The 16,771-nt window shown below is 44.7% G+C and overlaps 1 protein-coding gene across 1 annotated transcript in view; it reads right to left on the bottom strand.

The window, feature by feature from the left end:
* Myom2 (myomesin 2) overlaps window positions 1–16,771 on the bottom strand; it is a 142,535-nt gene that overhangs the window by 66,926 nt on the left and 58,838 nt on the right. The window contains exons 2-6 of the mRNA XM_004663088.2: window positions 11,528–11,645; window positions 9,804–9,962; window positions 6,285–6,423; window positions 5,993–6,150; window positions 4,043–4,135 (exon numbers count right to left, since the gene is read on the bottom strand). Of these exons, the coding sequence (XP_004663145.1) occupies window positions 4,043–4,135; window positions 5,993–6,150; window positions 6,285–6,423; window positions 9,804–9,962; window positions 11,528–11,634 (656 nt within the window). The 5' untranslated portion in view covers window positions 11,635–11,645. The remainder of the gene's footprint in view (window positions 1–4,042; window positions 4,136–5,992; window positions 6,151–6,284; window positions 6,424–9,803; window positions 9,963–11,527; window positions 11,646–16,771) is intronic.

Genomic DNA, 16,771 nt, shown 5'->3' with positions numbered 1-16,771 from the left:
CCTAAGGCATTAGCACTTATTTGCTCCTATGTTCACTCATTAGCACTTTGCTAAGGCCCAGTATGGGAAAAAGGAGCCAGTGATGGCCTTCTACCTCTGCGACCATGGCATGACACACACATTCACTTCTCAGCACTGACTCAAAAGGAAAGCTCTACATCTTCCATTTTTAAGGAAGGTCATGGCCCACCAAGAAGACATCCAGGACCCCTAATGGATGGCAGTGGTCCCCAGCATGAAGTGTCTTCAACTGGCTCGCTGGAAGGTGCAGGGCATTACAACTTCTACAAGGGTTTCCCATCATCTCATTCATTTTACATTTCTCCTTTGTGAATGTTTTCTATTATACAAAACCTTCAAACAGAGCCTCATATGGAGACAATAATTGAGCATCCATCCACATACTAGGTGTCTGCACTAGAATATTCCTCCATGGCTACAGTGTGGTGGGACTGTAAGAAAGAGGATGTCTTGGGTAGGGACGGAGTGGATAACATAAAGGAACACCAGATGGTGCCAGGAGACTCCACTCTACTCTGATTTTGTCTAAGGCTAACTTGGAGGTAGAGAGCTCTGAGCCCACCTATCACCATATCCCAGGGGGGGATCCTCCCTTACTTCTCGGGGACAAGGCCACATAAGAGAATGTTCAATAAACCCACAGTCTAATTCCAGCCTTTGATTCATGCTGAGAGAACTTGCAAGGGTTTTATTTTCTCTTTGGACAGGCTCCCAGAATAGGCAGGTTTCTTCCGTCTCAATTTTTACAAACTTCCATAGGGCACTTTCCCCTCCCACAGCCTCAGTGTGAAGTTATCCCAGTATAACTTCCTGTGAGAAATTAATGCTGTCCTGTTTGTTTTAAAGATGGGCAGACAACACTTTAAGTGAATTCTCTGTGGACAGGCAAGGCCAAGGGTCTTTACATGCTAAGTGATGTCAAAATTAGACTTGTGGTTTCATTCAGATCAGAATTTAAATATCAGAACCTAAAAAGAAAATATAGTCATAAAAACTTTCTGGAAAGCATAGACAATGGTGAAGTTGCTGATGAAAAATGAGGTAAACTATTCTAAATATTCTTCAAAATATAGGAACAGCATTAGAATTGGTCTCATAAGATCATGTGAATTAGAAATTTAAGTTCAAATAGTGCCAGAGGGTGAGCTTTGGGGCTCTTTAAGAATTCAGCTTCCTAAGCCAAATTATATTCATAGGAACATATGTCATCTCGCGATGCAAGGAAAAGATCATTCCGGAGCAATGAAGGGGAAGGACTGGGCATTCCACACCCCGAAAACGCCTCAGATCAGATGATGTGTAGCTCAGCACTTTGGAATGAACAGCTGAGCTGTGCTGTAACTTGTAGGGTTCCTGCAGCTCTTTCCCTAAAGAACATGCACGCTGCATCTGCTAAGCAACTTCTCAGTAGGGAGAAGAAGACTGAGGGAAAAGTTGGAACTTTTCTTCTCCTAAATTTCTCACATTTTGGCATATTTGTGCAGTAAGCAACTTTACAGCAAGAGGGCGGAGTTTCTGGACCACTCAGCTATGATCTTCCCAAGCCAAATAATCAGCTTCATTCAATATAATCCCTCACTTTGTTTAAAGCCTGTGGTGTCCCCAGCATGCACCAATGCAGCCACCATGGGTGAAAGTATGACTATTTTCATGCTTGATAAAGGGAAGTCACTTTTCCCTTTAAAACAGTGTTTCAAATACATCTTGCACAAATGATAACTGCTAACTCAAACTGCCCTCCAGGGCCCAACAGGCAGAGCACACCTATCTCAGAGAGCAGTCTCCAAAGTCAGTACACTCCCCAAGTGAAGGTTGAGGTTTTCTTCCCAGGCATTTGCTTATCACACAGTGATCCTTGGATGTCAAGGAGAGTTACTATCTGTAATGCTCCCAAGGGCCACAGATGTGAGTTATTCTCTCCCTAGCTGAGAAGTGCTACCCTATGGGAGAACTTATATAAAGTCCTGCCTACCTAGCCAGCCCCTGGCTTCTCCACTGGGCTGGAATCTGACTCCACCAGTAAGACCCAGGATTCTACCAGCCATGTCCCCTGGAGTCCCCTTGCCAGACCCACTGCTCCTCCATTGCTCCAAAAAAATTTTCTTGTTCTTGAATTTTGGAAAGAGTTCATCACTGGTTCGTCTCAGCTCCCCCACCCCCAATCTACTGGAGGTCAGTGGGATCCTTTAGAAATGAAGCCAGACGCTGCCCTCAGCCTCCCAGTCCCTCTTTCCTTTCCACAAAGTCAGCATCCTGCATAGCCTGCAGGGTCCCCAGATTTGTACGCCTCAGCCACATCTCCTGCCTCCTGTCCTCCAATCTATACCCCAGCTTCAGTAACCCAGGCACCTCACAACACCCAGGCCTGTTGGGAAACCCAAGGTTCCCACCCAGTGCCTTCTTCCCTTGCTCAGATAGCATTTTCCCAAGGAGGTTGTCTCCAGTCCTTCCTTCCAACACAATCTACCACCCCAGGCCCAGGGCTTCACTCATGGACCATTCATTCACCTATGCTCTGGGTGCTGGATGCCTTCCTTGTCCTGCAGACAGAAAGGTCAGCTGTGGTGGTCACCCATATACTCCAATATCCAGAGCAGTGTCTAGTACATAGTAGGTTCTCAATGAATAGTGGAGGAGGTCATCTGGCTACAAGACTAGGGCTTCAAACTTGTGGGAGATGGAGCAGGCTGCAATGGAGAATACTTATATATGTGAGGGCCTTGAGGAGCCCATATCCCTACAGGGCTCAGGGGTAGAATGGTACCATCTGTAGGCCACCAGATTGAGTCCTGAGAAGGGCAGGCTCCTCAGTGGGAAATTAAGACTTGTGGGGGTAAATGAGATATACATCATGCCCTCCAAGGCAAAGAGAGTATTGCAGAAGAGGGGGCAAAATATTTAAGAGACACAGGGTGGAAAAGAATACTTTGGGGCCCTTTCTTCCTAACATGAAGTAACTAGGTCATTCATGGCCCCACACTGATTATCAATACCTCAAAAAACCTGAACTGTCTCTGAGCCCATCAGTATTTTGATATGGAGGACAGAGGAGGAGAAAAAGAATGAAACAAAAATCCAGAGGAAGGACTGCCTAGAAAGAAGAGACTCTTCAGTCGAATGGAGGCAAGGGAGAAGGAACAAAAGAGCCTAATGGGAAGAGGAACACCATGAAACTATAGTATGTTCATATATTAAAGTTCTCCATTAAGCAAAGAAAAAGAAATAGGAGAAGGGGAAATAGGAGGAAAGGGGGAGGAGGGAAATATGAAACCCCATCTCAGTGTTGAGATATAGCCTGACAAGAGGGCTCTGAATGCCACAGAGCAAAGCCTATTCTGAGACAGAGCCTCAAGAGAAAGAACCTTGCAAGCCCAGCATAGTGCCAGCCCCTTCCTCCATACCTGAAGGGCCTCTAATCCAATTACACACCTAGATAGTGTCTAGTCACCCAGACTCGGCTCAGTAAGAAGCCTACTATGTCAGTTTAACTACAGTCACTCTCCCAGCATTCTTCTGAGTGACTCTTCGTCCACTGACCCCTCTCTCTCCTTGGCTTTAAACCCCTTGTTTAAACTGTGCTTACAGTTCAGCCCTCTCCTCCACCACTGCAAGTTTCCATTATGGCTATCATTGAAAGAAATCTCTACTGTCAGGTGTCAGTATTGTTTCTTCAACAAAATCCAGCATATATAACATTTTGAATTTTAAAAATTACATTGTAAGCTTACACTTAAGTGAAGACATAGGATAAGTTTGTGTGTGTGTTTTCATGTTGTGTCTGTTTGTGTATGCATCTGTGTGTTTGGATATGGCATGACATGTGCCCTCTGGAATTACAGATACTGTCTGATCTCACTGGGCAGCCCAGCCTGGCCTGGCCAGGAATGCCCAACCTCCTTCTGCATCCTCCTTAGTGGGAAGATAACAGGTATGTACTGCCATATGCAGCTTCCATTGTCATTTGAGTTTGTGTGTTGAATATGGGGTGCAGCCCCATCAGACACCACCTGTGGGTACTTACCTGTTGATCTCCAGCACGTGCACACCATACCTGTTCTCAATCCGGTACTTCCCTGGCTCACCTGCCTGGCAGATCAGACTGCCATCTTTGTACCTTGTGGAGGAAAACAACCCTTTTAGTTTAAAGGCCAGTCCTGCATTTTTGCTGTTTTGTCTCAGCCTCCTTAGTGCTCTAAGAAGATATGTTCCTCTTCCAACTATCCCATTCCCTGCACCACAGAGGGGATCTGCAAGGTTTTTTGTCTCTTGTTTGTGTGTGTGTGCAGTATGTGTGTGCACATGAGTGTATGTGTTCATATATGTGAGGCACATGTGGAGAACAGAGGTTGATGTTGAGTATGGGGCCTGGTGGTTTGAATGTAAAATGTGTTTGTGATGTGGCTTCATATTTAGTCCCCATCCTGTGGAGCCTTTGGCAAGTGGAGCCTTGCTGGAGGGGGTGTGCTGCTAGAAGCAGGTCTTGAGCTGTTATAGCTCAGTCCCAATTGTCACACTTAGATGGCTCTGTCTACTTCCTTCCTGATTGTGTGAACATGTGACACCCTGTTGTCTGCTCCTGCCATGCTTTCCCTGCCATGATAAAACTTACTCTCAAAACTATAATCCAGAAATAAACCTCTCCCTCCCATAAGCTGTTTTTGGTTGGGTGTTTTATCCCAGCAATGAGAAACCAACTGATATGTTGGGTGTCTTCCTCGGTTACTCTTCACATTAGTTTTTGACTAGACTAGGTAGCCAGAGAGCTCTGGGAACCTCTATCTCCACTCTTCCAGACCTGGGATTTCAAGCGTTTGCCACTCCTTTTGACTTTTACATGAATATGGGGGATCTGAACTCAGAGTTTCATAGTTATTCAGCAAGCACTTTGTCCACTGAGCCATCTCCCAGCCCTTGCAACTAGTCTTCTAAGAAGAGATAGCACTTTTCCTCATTTGAGGCATTGGTATGATCCTTGACCAAGAGTAAAGTGGGTTCCAAATGTCTGCTTGAACATTTTAGCAATTCATATGTTAATATTCCATTTTTTTAATGGTAGGGCTGGGGAGATGGCTTAGTGTTTGAATACTCAGAACCCACATAAGGCTGGATACATAATATAAACATCTGTAATCCGAGCATGTCTACAGTGAGAACAGAGACAGAGACATGAGAATCTCCCCAGAGCTTGTGGGTCTTGTGTATATGCCAGTGAACAAGATACCCTGCCTCAAAACCAAATGGAAGGCAATACCCACACTCAAGGTTGTCCTCTGACTTCCACACATGCACCATGTGTATACGCCTGTGTGCACACACTCACTTAGTATGTAGCGGGTCCTAACCATGTCCCAGAGTGACCATTTAGCCAATAGTGGGTTGTCACCACTGGAGTGTCACTGGATCCACATCATGGAGCCCTGACCCAGGAATCTCAGGGGTTAGCCAATCACAGGCTGCATCAAGTATGCATGAGCCTTGGCCTCCATTCCTGTCTCATGATATCATGAGTGCAGTGAGATAGGAAGATGCAAATGCCCTGCTTAGAGATCCAAGGCAAAAATGAATGTACACATAGACACTTGATTTCAGCAATGATACCAGAACAAGAAAGGGCTGTGGAGCCCACATGTTTAATTCATCAGTAGTCACAGCTCCCCACCATGAGTTCTCCCACAATTAAAACAAACACATGGGTTCTATGCTTAGGATCAGCAATAATACCAACTGATTGACAAGGGTCCTGCTTCCCAAAAAACTAACTTTTAAATAAAATGTTCAGGAAAAAGAAATCTAATTCAATGTCCCTAAAATTACAGTGGCAGAGCATTACTGTGTTGGGCATTTTGTGATTTTGCACACATACTCCCACATGGAATTCCAACTCAGGAAGCCTGTGGGGCAGGCCTCCAGGCATACACTTCATTCACTCACACCTTCTTTACAGGAAAGAAGTCTGAGCCCAGCCACTTACCATTGCACCACAGGTGTGGGAAATCCTTGTACAGTGAAGCAGAGCCTCACAGACATCCTCTCCCAGACAGTGTGAGACCTCAGCCGCACCAGGATCTCAGGGGCCCTGCTCATCCGCTCTTCGAATGAGTGTTTTTCCCAAGCCAGTTTGTCTTCCATCTGCCCATAAGAAGGAAGAGTGGTCAGAGAAGGTAAGCCAAGGCATGGACCACAGACAGAGAGGTGCTGAGCCACCACATGCAGACAAACTAGTCTCCTTCCACACATTGCAGTGGACTTGAAGATCTTCCTACCATGTGCTGCAGGGAGTACTTGTCCAACTTTTCACGAGCCTGGGACCGTGCCAGGTGCACATTCTCCTCCAGTTGGGCAAGTTCACCAAGGAAACGTTGCCTCTTGGCCTCACCATAAGAAGCCACTAACGACTTGTACCTGAGGGAGCCGAGAATTTCTGTTAGTCTCCAAGCATGTGAAAGAATAAACAGGTTCTTTCTAGGAGCTCCTCAGGGGTGTGCACAAAGATAGTAGAGGCAACACTATTTCTGTTTATTTTTACCTCTTTCTTTTAAGAAGGACTGAGATACTTAGCCATTCTCTTTGGAGAACTCTAGAACTAGCTACTGAATGATGTAGTCTCATTTGGTTATGTAGCACATTAGGCAAAACACTCCATGTGTTCACGAAATACAAGCAGCAAAGAAGCAGCTGCCTCAGATCTGGGAAGTCAATGGTTTTCCCTAAAGAGAGGAACCAGTTTGCTCTCCTGGATATACTCATTCAGGCAATGCACCACAAAGACCACATAATGGGAAGAATCATGGGACCTCATGATTTATTTTAAAAAAAGGAGAGGGTGGTTGCCTTGGGCATATGAGACATAATGCTGGGCACTACTGGGCTAGAGGTACGTCTGTCCTCAGTCTTGATGTAACTTGACAATTTAAAGAAATACTGAGACACACTGGGATTTATCAGCATCACAAAACCATGTGTCCTAGGGATGCAGAAGTTTGTGAGAAAATCTAAGAGTGAACTAAAACAGGTAAGAAATGTTTATGTTAGGGAAAAGTAGAAGGGTCAAACTGATTCAGTATCGTCAGTCATCAATGACAGAGTTTGTGAGCATACTCCTCACATCCTGTCTCATGAGCCCCACAAGTGCTCTGATCCTGCTAGGCCCAGAATTCAATCCAATCTTGCAAGACTCTCAGACCTCTTGGCTCCCTTTTCAGTCTTGTCTCCCCTTCTTTACTGTGCGTTCCTGAGATCTCACCAGAATTAGGACCCTGGATGTCCTATTGACCTCCTGAGATTCTGTTCATTGTGAGCAAGCTCCTTGTCACCCCCTCCTATCAGAGTCAGCCCTTTCTTCAAGGAGCATTTCAAAAGCCATCCTCCCACCAGACACCTCCCTTACCCTTTGATCCACAAAGCCCTTTTGTGTCTTTTGTGTAATCTGTATATATATATATATATATATATATATATATATATATATATATATACACACACATACATACATACATACACATACATACTTATATCATAAGAATAAACCCAGTATTTCAACCATGCTAGCACTAAGCTATATCACCGGCCATGTTTATATTTTTATTTTAAGACTAGGTCTCACTAAGCTGCCTACACTGGCCTTGAACTCACTCTTCTGTAGTTCAGGCAATCTTTGAACTTGCAATCCTCTGTCTCGGTCTCCTGAGTAGCTAGAATGACAGACCTGCTACCAGGCTTACCTTCTTGTGGCCTTCAGGATAATAACCGGTGTGTACGCTATCTTTTTTTTTCACTCTCCACATCACCGAACAAAATAAAAGCCAATGGATACCACTGCCTACCCTGGCACATGGATAGTGAGCTGGGAATTAGTGAGTGTGGAAGGTGTGTGGTAGAGCCTAGGAACAAGATAGGTGTGGCTCAGAGCTAGTATCACCAGAGATTTTTGTACCAGAGGGCCTCATGGCACACCTACCAAGAGATGGGAAAATCAACCAATGTCAAATGTGATGGTGCTTGACCATCACCAGAGTTCTGGCCTCTTGTCCAGGGTCTTTTCCCAATGCCAATGACCAGTAAATAAAAATTAGATTTAGTGATTGGCATCTGGAAAATATGAGATAAGAATTCCAGAAAATTCTGCAGCTTCTCCACATGGAAATATGGCTAAAGAAGGTAAGCTAAGAAAGGGAGGGTATTCACCTTCCTTGTTACTTTTGACATGAAGCCTACCTTGCATCTTGCGTCTAGGCTTATACCAGACAGGGGACTCTCTACTAGGTACTTGGAACACCATTTCTTCTCATCTGGTCTTTCTGAAGCCTCCACTCACAATGGGTTTCTCCCAGTTTGTAATAATGCTTGTGGGTGAGAGTGGAGCATATAAGAACATGGGCTGGAATTCATTCAACAGGTCCCTTCATTACTAAGTAGTACTCCTTATCCTTCCCAGTCCCTTGCAATGCAAAAGCACAGCAGGCATCATGTTGTCATCTCCCTGACCCCATATCTGTATCCCTACACCTACCAACAGAATTGACATCTATGATGGGCTGAGAAGCTCAGTAGGACAGGATCACTCATCGTGAGTCATACTCAGTCTCCAAGTCAGAGTACCTACTGCAAAGTACATGTGTTTCAGAATTCCAAGAGCCTAGGTTTGCTATGAAAGCATATGAGTTGCCCTAACCATTCAATTCCCTTTTCTCATCCCACCAGAGGGGAAACTGGAGCTTGTCATTACACTCAAGCTCACACTGATGTGTAATTGACAAAGCATAAAATGGCACAACTCAAATGTCCAACTTGCAGTCTTTAAAACTTAATATAAACATAAAAATCATCTTTAAACAATCCAACTTTTAAAACTTCACATAGTTTCCGTGTTTATAGTTTGAAGTGACTGTTTAATAGAAGTCTTCACTTTATAATAAAATTAATTTACATTACAATTTATTTAAAAGTTAGCTCAGTTGTTGAAACATAATGGTTGCCTTTCTCAAGCTATACTTCATTAAATAGGTAACCCCAACATTATGCAACTTTCAAAAGGAAACATGTTTGCCCAAATCTCACATTCCATCAGAATTAGTAGGGGTGGTAGTAGAGATATACAATACAGCCAGAATAGAACATTTGGCTATTCATGCTATTCTTGAAAGACAGTAGCAATACCACTACTGCCTCTCTGTCACCTGGGAACAATTTTAGGACTGACATTCTGGCTAATCCTCTTTCCTATGACATAGCAGCTTCTTGAGTGGACTCCATAGAAATGTAAGCTACGATGATTCATAGAGCCCTTCTCAGCCCTCAGTTTCCACAGGGACAGCTATTTAAGCCTGACTGCCTCCCCAGGAGGTGACCTTGCTGCAATGGACAATATGCACAGAGGCTGCAAGTGGAAATTCACACTCCATGTGGAGTGGACTATGTGTGGGGTATGGGTTGTTGCACTCAAGAAGCTATGAGTGAAAATTCCAGGTGGAGTGCATGAGGCTTCAGTGCTCTACGGTACAGGGAAAGGTTGCAGAAGATGAGCCTGAGGCCATACACCAGCCCCAAAGGGCATGAGGCTACATAATGATGGGGACTCCCTCCAAATGGTTTCCTATTAGAACTGACCTAAGGATGGTGAAGAATAAGCGAGTGCTTGGGAAGGACACATTCATTAATGAGCCTGGCTTCTGTTCACTGAACAACCCCAGCTAGCACACCTCACCCTTCTCTGCCCTGTGGCTGCCTGTGCCCAGTACAGTGAGCTCTATGGGCAGCAGCTGAGGAGGCCACAAAATGGTTACCTGTTTTCATTTTCAAGTTCCTCCTCTTCTGAGGCGCTCACCCGCTTTGCACAGAGCCTGCAGGTCGTCGTCCCCCTAGTAGAGCTCTGACTGGAGGCTGTCTTTGCAGATGAGTGCTGTGTAAGAGATCTCTGAGTAGATGACTGGGTAGAGGCTCGCCTGGACAAATATTGAAAACAATTCGACATGCTAGGAAAATACCTACAGATTATGCTGACATTGTTTGCTTCCCACACACCACAATCCCTCACTGCAGCACACACTTGGGCACCAAGAGCACTTGAGCATATGTGTAGGAGTAGGCAACACACACATGTGCTTGGACACACCTGCATTCATGTGTACATGTGTGCATATAGACCACATACACAAGCCCACATATACACCCACATATGCACATAAGCACAGACAGGAGTATGCATATCCACAGACACAAATATATATATATATATATATATATATATATTTATATGTATATATATATATATATATATACACATATTCACATTTGTGCAGACACACACATTCTCATGCATGGAGACACACCCAAACTTAAGCCTATGTTTCTGCATGTGACTCTCTCCCTATCCCTGAGTATACGCCCCTGTAGGACATTCTCCGTAAGTTCCCTGTAGCTGGGGCCCACCCCTCCCTACCAACATGCTACTCAACCCTTCCTGGTTAGCAGCCACAATTATATATATCAAGGAATCTCAATCTCTCTGGAGCTCTTGGGAGGTGCTTTGAATGTTTGCCTTTGTTTGTTACAAGGGATGGCAACTAAATGAATACCACAAGCATTTCTAAATATAGGGTGCTGGTGACATGTGGCAGGAACTTTCAGCAAGAAAAAGTCAGACCCTCAGGTTTCTTCCAGCTCACAGCCTTCTTGTAATCATTCCACTGAAGCTGCATATCTGCTGACACACAAGACCCAGGGGGGGGACAAACTGCAGCCCAGGGAGACCACGTCCTTCAGGATACCACAGGTGAATGTGGGGCTGGGCACCAGCTGTGCTTTCAGGAAGTAGACTCAGGTTATTTTTTATTTTGGGGTGTTTTGTTTTAGAGAGAGAGAGCCAGAGTGAGAGCAAGAGCAAGACAGAGAGAGTGCCAGGGCCTCAGCCACTACAATCAAACTCCAGACACTTGTACCACCTAGTGAGCATGTGCAACCTTGTGCTTGCCTCACCTTTGTGCATCTGGCTTACATGGGATCTGGAGAGTTAAACATGGGTCCTTAGGCTTCGCAGGCAAGTGCCTTAACTAAGCAATCTCTCCAGCCCCAGTCAAGTGTCTTGATGTGGCAAAATCATGAGGAACCAACATCCTTTCCACTTTTACTTTGCTACCCAAGAACCTTGCCAACATTCGTTGCATTGTTTTTCTCCTCATTGTCCTACATTTTGCGTTATGTTTTAGATCCCACTGCTGGAAGGTATTTGAAGAAGAGTAAAACCAGTTAACGTGTGCTAAGGAATCTGCTCATCCATCTCCATTGGAGCTCAGTGCCCATCCATAGGACCTGCAGTGCACAGTGGTCAGCTGGGGCATACAGCCCAGTCAGCCTTTTGTCATTGGGAGGGACAAATGCACCAAGGATGTTCTCAGACCCCAACACTAATTCATCTTTAAGTCTCAGGGGATAGCACAAGTTTCTCCCTGGAAAAATCAGGCACTTACACTCACTGTTCAATGAGTCAAACCAAAGCCTAACAACTTACTTTTTTGATGAATATTCATCCAGAAGGTACCTTGTTTGAATGTTTCGATATGACTGGTCGAAGTGCTTGTGTCTCTTCTGGTAGAAGGGTACTGCCACCAGAGACATCTTGGACCTTTCTAAGAGTAGAAAGAAAAGAGCATGAGGAGTCAGACCTGGAGATATCTGCTTCACATTTGGCATGGTTCCTAATGGGAAGGGGCTACTCTGATAAGAATCATTCAAGAGGGGAGAAAAGCAAAAGATTACTTGGGAAAAAGTTGTCTTCAGCTAGGGTCAAAAAACCTACTGACTTCCTTGGGACCCAATTTATTTTTTGTTACTTTCCATAAAAATTGTAAGATTAGGGACTGAGGAGATCACTTTGTGGGTAAAGTGCTTCTCATGAAAACATGAGGGCCTGAGTTTGGATCCTCAGAAGCCATGTCAGAAGCTATGTGTGGTGGCACACACCTAGAACCCCAATGGAAAGTAGAGACAGAGAATCCCTGAGGCTCTCTGGCTCACTAGTCTAGCCAAAGAACAAGATGGATATTTAATAATGAAGGTTGTCTGTGTAGAAATCTGGACTCTAAATGCACAGAATATATGTGCATGTGTGCCCACACAAACACACGTACACACATACCACACACACAAGCAAAAACAATCACAGGATTGAGCAATATATATATTAAAATTTTTATATTTATGTGTGAGAGAGAGAAAGATAGAGAGAGAGAGACAGAGATAATGGATGCACCAGGGCCTCCAGCCAGTGCAAATGAATTCCAGATATATGCGCCCCTTTGTGTATCTGGTTCACGTGGGTCTTGGGGAATCAAACCTGGGTCCTTTGGCTTTACAGGTAAGCACCTTAATTGCTAAGCCATCCCTCCAACCCTGGGCTATATAATTAATTGTGAGTTTAGCAGTATTTATAGAATACCTAATATGTTCAAGCACTATGAGTAAGGAGGATAAAAATAATTCAAACAGATAAGAGACATAAACAATAACATGGAATGACAAGAGCCAGGGCTGGCAGGGAGATACAACATGCCCCAGAAAGGAGAGGAGAGGGCAGCCAGATAGGCTCCAGAAGCATGGCACCTGTGGGAAGGGCCCTGGTAGACAAGTAAACCAACAGGCAGAGATGGGTGGTAGGAAGGGCCTCAGAGAACAAAGGTAGAAAGTTAAGTCACATATTGATATAACACAAGTTGACCTTGAAAAGTTCCATTCACATGGGAATCTTCCTGCCCCCCCCCTCAGGGGTCCCAAAAAAGGTATTTGTTCACCCTGCATCCTAGGTTGTCTGTTGAAATCAGGAACTGTGAACTCCTGAGGGCAAGTTTGGTATAAGGGATGATGACCAAGGCATAAAGTACAGACTAAGATTCAAGGACATGGAGAAATGAGCAAGTTTGAGTGAAATTCTTCCAAAACAAGAAATCACTGAGATCAGTCTTTGTCTCTGAGAACTTGGAGTGATGCAACAATTACAGGTGGTCATTTGTTATATATATTTAGCCTAATAAATGCAACCCAATATACTGAGTCTTTGGGTCACCTCTACAAAGTCACATACAAGCAGCTTTCCTAAGTATATGCATCATTAATTTCTTAGGTAAGACCCCTAAAGAACTCCAAACTCAAGCTCCCTATGTGTCTTCATTTAAATTGGAATAATGTACCCTAGTTTATAGAAGCCCCACAGCACGACCCCAAGAGCACCTCCCAAATAGAACACTGCAGAAGTGCGCTCTGAAACAGGGACCTCAAGGGCAGCCTTGAGCCAAGAGCGAAAGCTGCCTTCAATCTACTCTTCATCATCATTTAGCCTTCTGGGGTATGTGTTAGAAAATGTACCAAATAGCATAGTTTACTCCAAGGGTGAGCTGCATGATCAAGTCCACTAAGACTATGAATCACAGAGTTACAGAGCCTAGAAAGATCTCTGGGGGTTAGCCAAACACTGAAGTACAGAGGACAACAAAATACAGGGCCAGCCCATCAAAGCTCAGCAAATTTCTATATTAGAATGTGTTTAGACTTTGTCATGTTAGCAAATCTCAGAATCAACTTGTGAGTTTGGGCAGATAGCTCATTTGGTAGACTGCTTATCTTGCAAGCATGAGGACCTGCGTTCAATCCCCAGTGCCCATATAAAACACTGGGCATATCATGGCCTGCCTATAATTCCAGCACTGGGGAGATGGAGAAAGGAGGATCCTCAGGGTTCGCTAGCCACACAGACCTGCCTAAATGGTGGGTTCCAGGCCAATAAGAGACCCTGTCTCAAAGGAGGCAGACAGTGATTCTGAGGATGGGACCTGAGCTTGTCCTGTGGCCACACATGTGCAAATATATGCATTTGCACTTATGCATACATGAACACCTATACATACATATGCACACACATACACATTCATAAAATAAATCAACTCTTTAACCAGCTCCCTTCTATCTAGGAGGCATAGCATTGGATCTGCCAGTTGTGAGCCTACAGAGATTACAAAAGCATACAGGTTTCTGCACCCAAAGGAGCACACAAAACCCACATCCTCTACCCCACCCAGCTTTGAAGGAGAATGCAGAGGTCAAGTGCCTGGCTTGGATGCTAAGACCAAACTCTCCGATTGCAGCACTGCAGCGTAGCCTCGGGTTCATTTCTAATCTCTCCAGCTCTAATATTCCACACTGAATATGTATGACACCTGTCACTGTGCTCGGTGGAGAGTAACAAACTGAAGAGGCAGCCACCTCAATCACATGGTCATTGTGACACAAAATTCTGTAGATAACAACCTATCACTTTAAATGAGAGATGCCCCACTCAGCCAGGGTATCACCATAAAAGGTCTGCAGACTGCAGCTGCATATGCTTTGTGCTTTGGGGGCTCTTTATGTGTAAATTGATGGCACACCAGGATTGGGAGATTCCATCACTAGAACCTGTTTCTTCACTGAGATTTTTGTCTGTGGTCCACCTGTCCTGATGCATCCTCCATTGCAGAAACTATGGGCAATATTGTTGCCTGCTATTGTGTCAGATGTTACTCCTCACAAACCTACTTACACTTATGTTTATGGTGAGTAAACTTTCAAATTTCTTTGTATTTCCTTGCAAACAAAGGTCCCCAAAATGACCTGCATCATAGAAGAAGCCATCCTCAAAAGCAGAGCATGTACTCTTGATTAGACCCATGTTCTTGTATGGGATATAAGATGACTCAAGCCTTTAAAGCCTGATGACAGCTCCCCTTCAGCCAGTTTGAATGTCCCACCCAAGGCTATAGGCATAATCAGCACACAGCATGGTATATCTCTGACACTACATCACTTATTGTCAAGTGGGCCTGGAAGTCTTCAAGCACTTCATGTGTGAGGAGCCCACACTTTGTAGTGATTAGAGAGGAACAGCCAGCATCAAGTGTATGCATTTCCTTACTCCTCCCTCTGACTCACAGACCCAGACCCACAGCACTTATTTCCCTATACCCTTTTGATGACAGTAACAGCACTTCACTGCACTTACTCTCACACTTTCCTCTGCTCCCCTGGTGTCATCAAACTCAGAAGTTGTCAAGGGCTCTCCAAGTACTGGCACCTTTTGAACCCATGTTTCAACCTACTATCATTTGGAGCACCCAACACATACTTCACCAAACCTAAATCTAAGAACGATTGGGCCTCAAGGAGGAAACACCTTGGAGCTCATTGCTCAGGGGCAAGACAAACTGGACTTGTGCACTTGACTCTTCAGCTCCAGCTGCCTCAGGGTAGCCAGTCTCATACCTAACCAACTGCAGGAGTACAAGTCCACATCCTTCACCCCTTGGGAACTTCTTACTTCAGAACCTCCCTGATCCAGGCTAGGCCCACACCCTGACTTAGGACACTAGAACCTTCTGGAATCATATACCTCTGGGTTGGGGTAAGTTCAAGGGCTGCAGTCTGGAAGTGGTAGATGTATGTAAGCAACGGGGTCTCTAGGGAGCTGACCCAGACTGATTGTTCTTGCACTCCATCCACTGCTTATAACAAAAGCTACTGTCTTAAGCTGGAGAGATGGCCTAGTGGCTAAGGCACTTACCTGCAAAGCCAAAGGACCCAAGTTTGATTCTGCCAGACCCATGTAAGCTGGATGCACAAGGTAGCATATGCATCTGGAGTTCGTTTGCAGTGGCTAGAGAATATGGCATGCCCATTCTGTCACTCTCTCTCAAATAAATAAATAAATATTTTGAAAAGCTTCTATGTTTTTTAAAATATAATTTTCATATATTTTGATTATTTATTTGAGAGAGAGAGAGACAGAGAGATAGAAAGAATGGGTGTGCCAGGGCCTCTAACTGCTGCAAATGAGCTCCAGACACATGTACCACTTTGTGCATCTAGTTTTACGTGGGTACTGGGAAATTGAACCTTGGGTCCTTAGGCTTTGCAGGCAAGTGCCTTAATCACTGAGCCCTAAATCACTCCAACCCCAAAGCTATGGTCTTACTTTAAAAAAGTTTCATAACATATGTTAAGTGACCCCTTCCCCCACACACACTTCCCCAAAGCAAAAAGAGACTCACTACAAAAGGTGGTGCCATTACGGTGCTGGAACATTGTCGGGTTTGGATTCTGGGGCTCCCAAGGTCTGAGACCCAAATAGCTCTGGGCTTACATGTGCTTTTTAAAGAAATTTTTTGTTCACTTTTATTTATTTACTTGAGAGCAACAGACAGAGAGAGAAAGAGGCAGATTATGAGAGAGAATGGGAATGCCAGGGCTTCCAGCCACTGCAAAGGAATTCCAAGGGTGTGCACCCCCTTGTGCATCTGGCTAACGTGGGTCCTGGGGAATTGAGCCTTGAACCACTGTTCTTAGGCTTCACAGGCAAGCGCTTAACCGCTAAGCCAGCTCTTCAGCCCTACATGTGCTTTACTATTAAACCAAGGGACTAAAGTGGGTGCTAGCAATATTCCTCCAACCTCCAGCAGTGCTTGTGTCCATGGCTATACTTAAGTAACATCAGAGGCCCTGCTGAGCACAGACACTCCCAAATGAACATACCCTTCCAAGGGGAATAGTGCATCCAGGCAAAGCCTTGGTGCCAGCTGCTCTTCTGACCACTCCCAACCATTTTCCACCTCAGCCCAATGCGAGGACCACACCCTACTCTTCCTGACACATTTAGGAATTATGACACCACTATGAAATGAGAGCTTGTCCTCAAGAACCAAGACTGCGTGTCTGTGGTGTGCCCAGTCCT

Source organism: Jaculus jaculus, chromosome 12, assembly GCF_020740685.1.
Source record: "Jaculus jaculus isolate mJacJac1 chromosome 12, mJacJac1.mat.Y.cur, whole genome shotgun sequence".
NCBI lineage: Eukaryota > Metazoa > Chordata > Mammalia > Rodentia > Dipodidae > Jaculus > Jaculus jaculus.
Note: the sequence above shows the minus strand (reverse complement) of the source record. Positions and strands in the feature narration are given on the sequence as shown.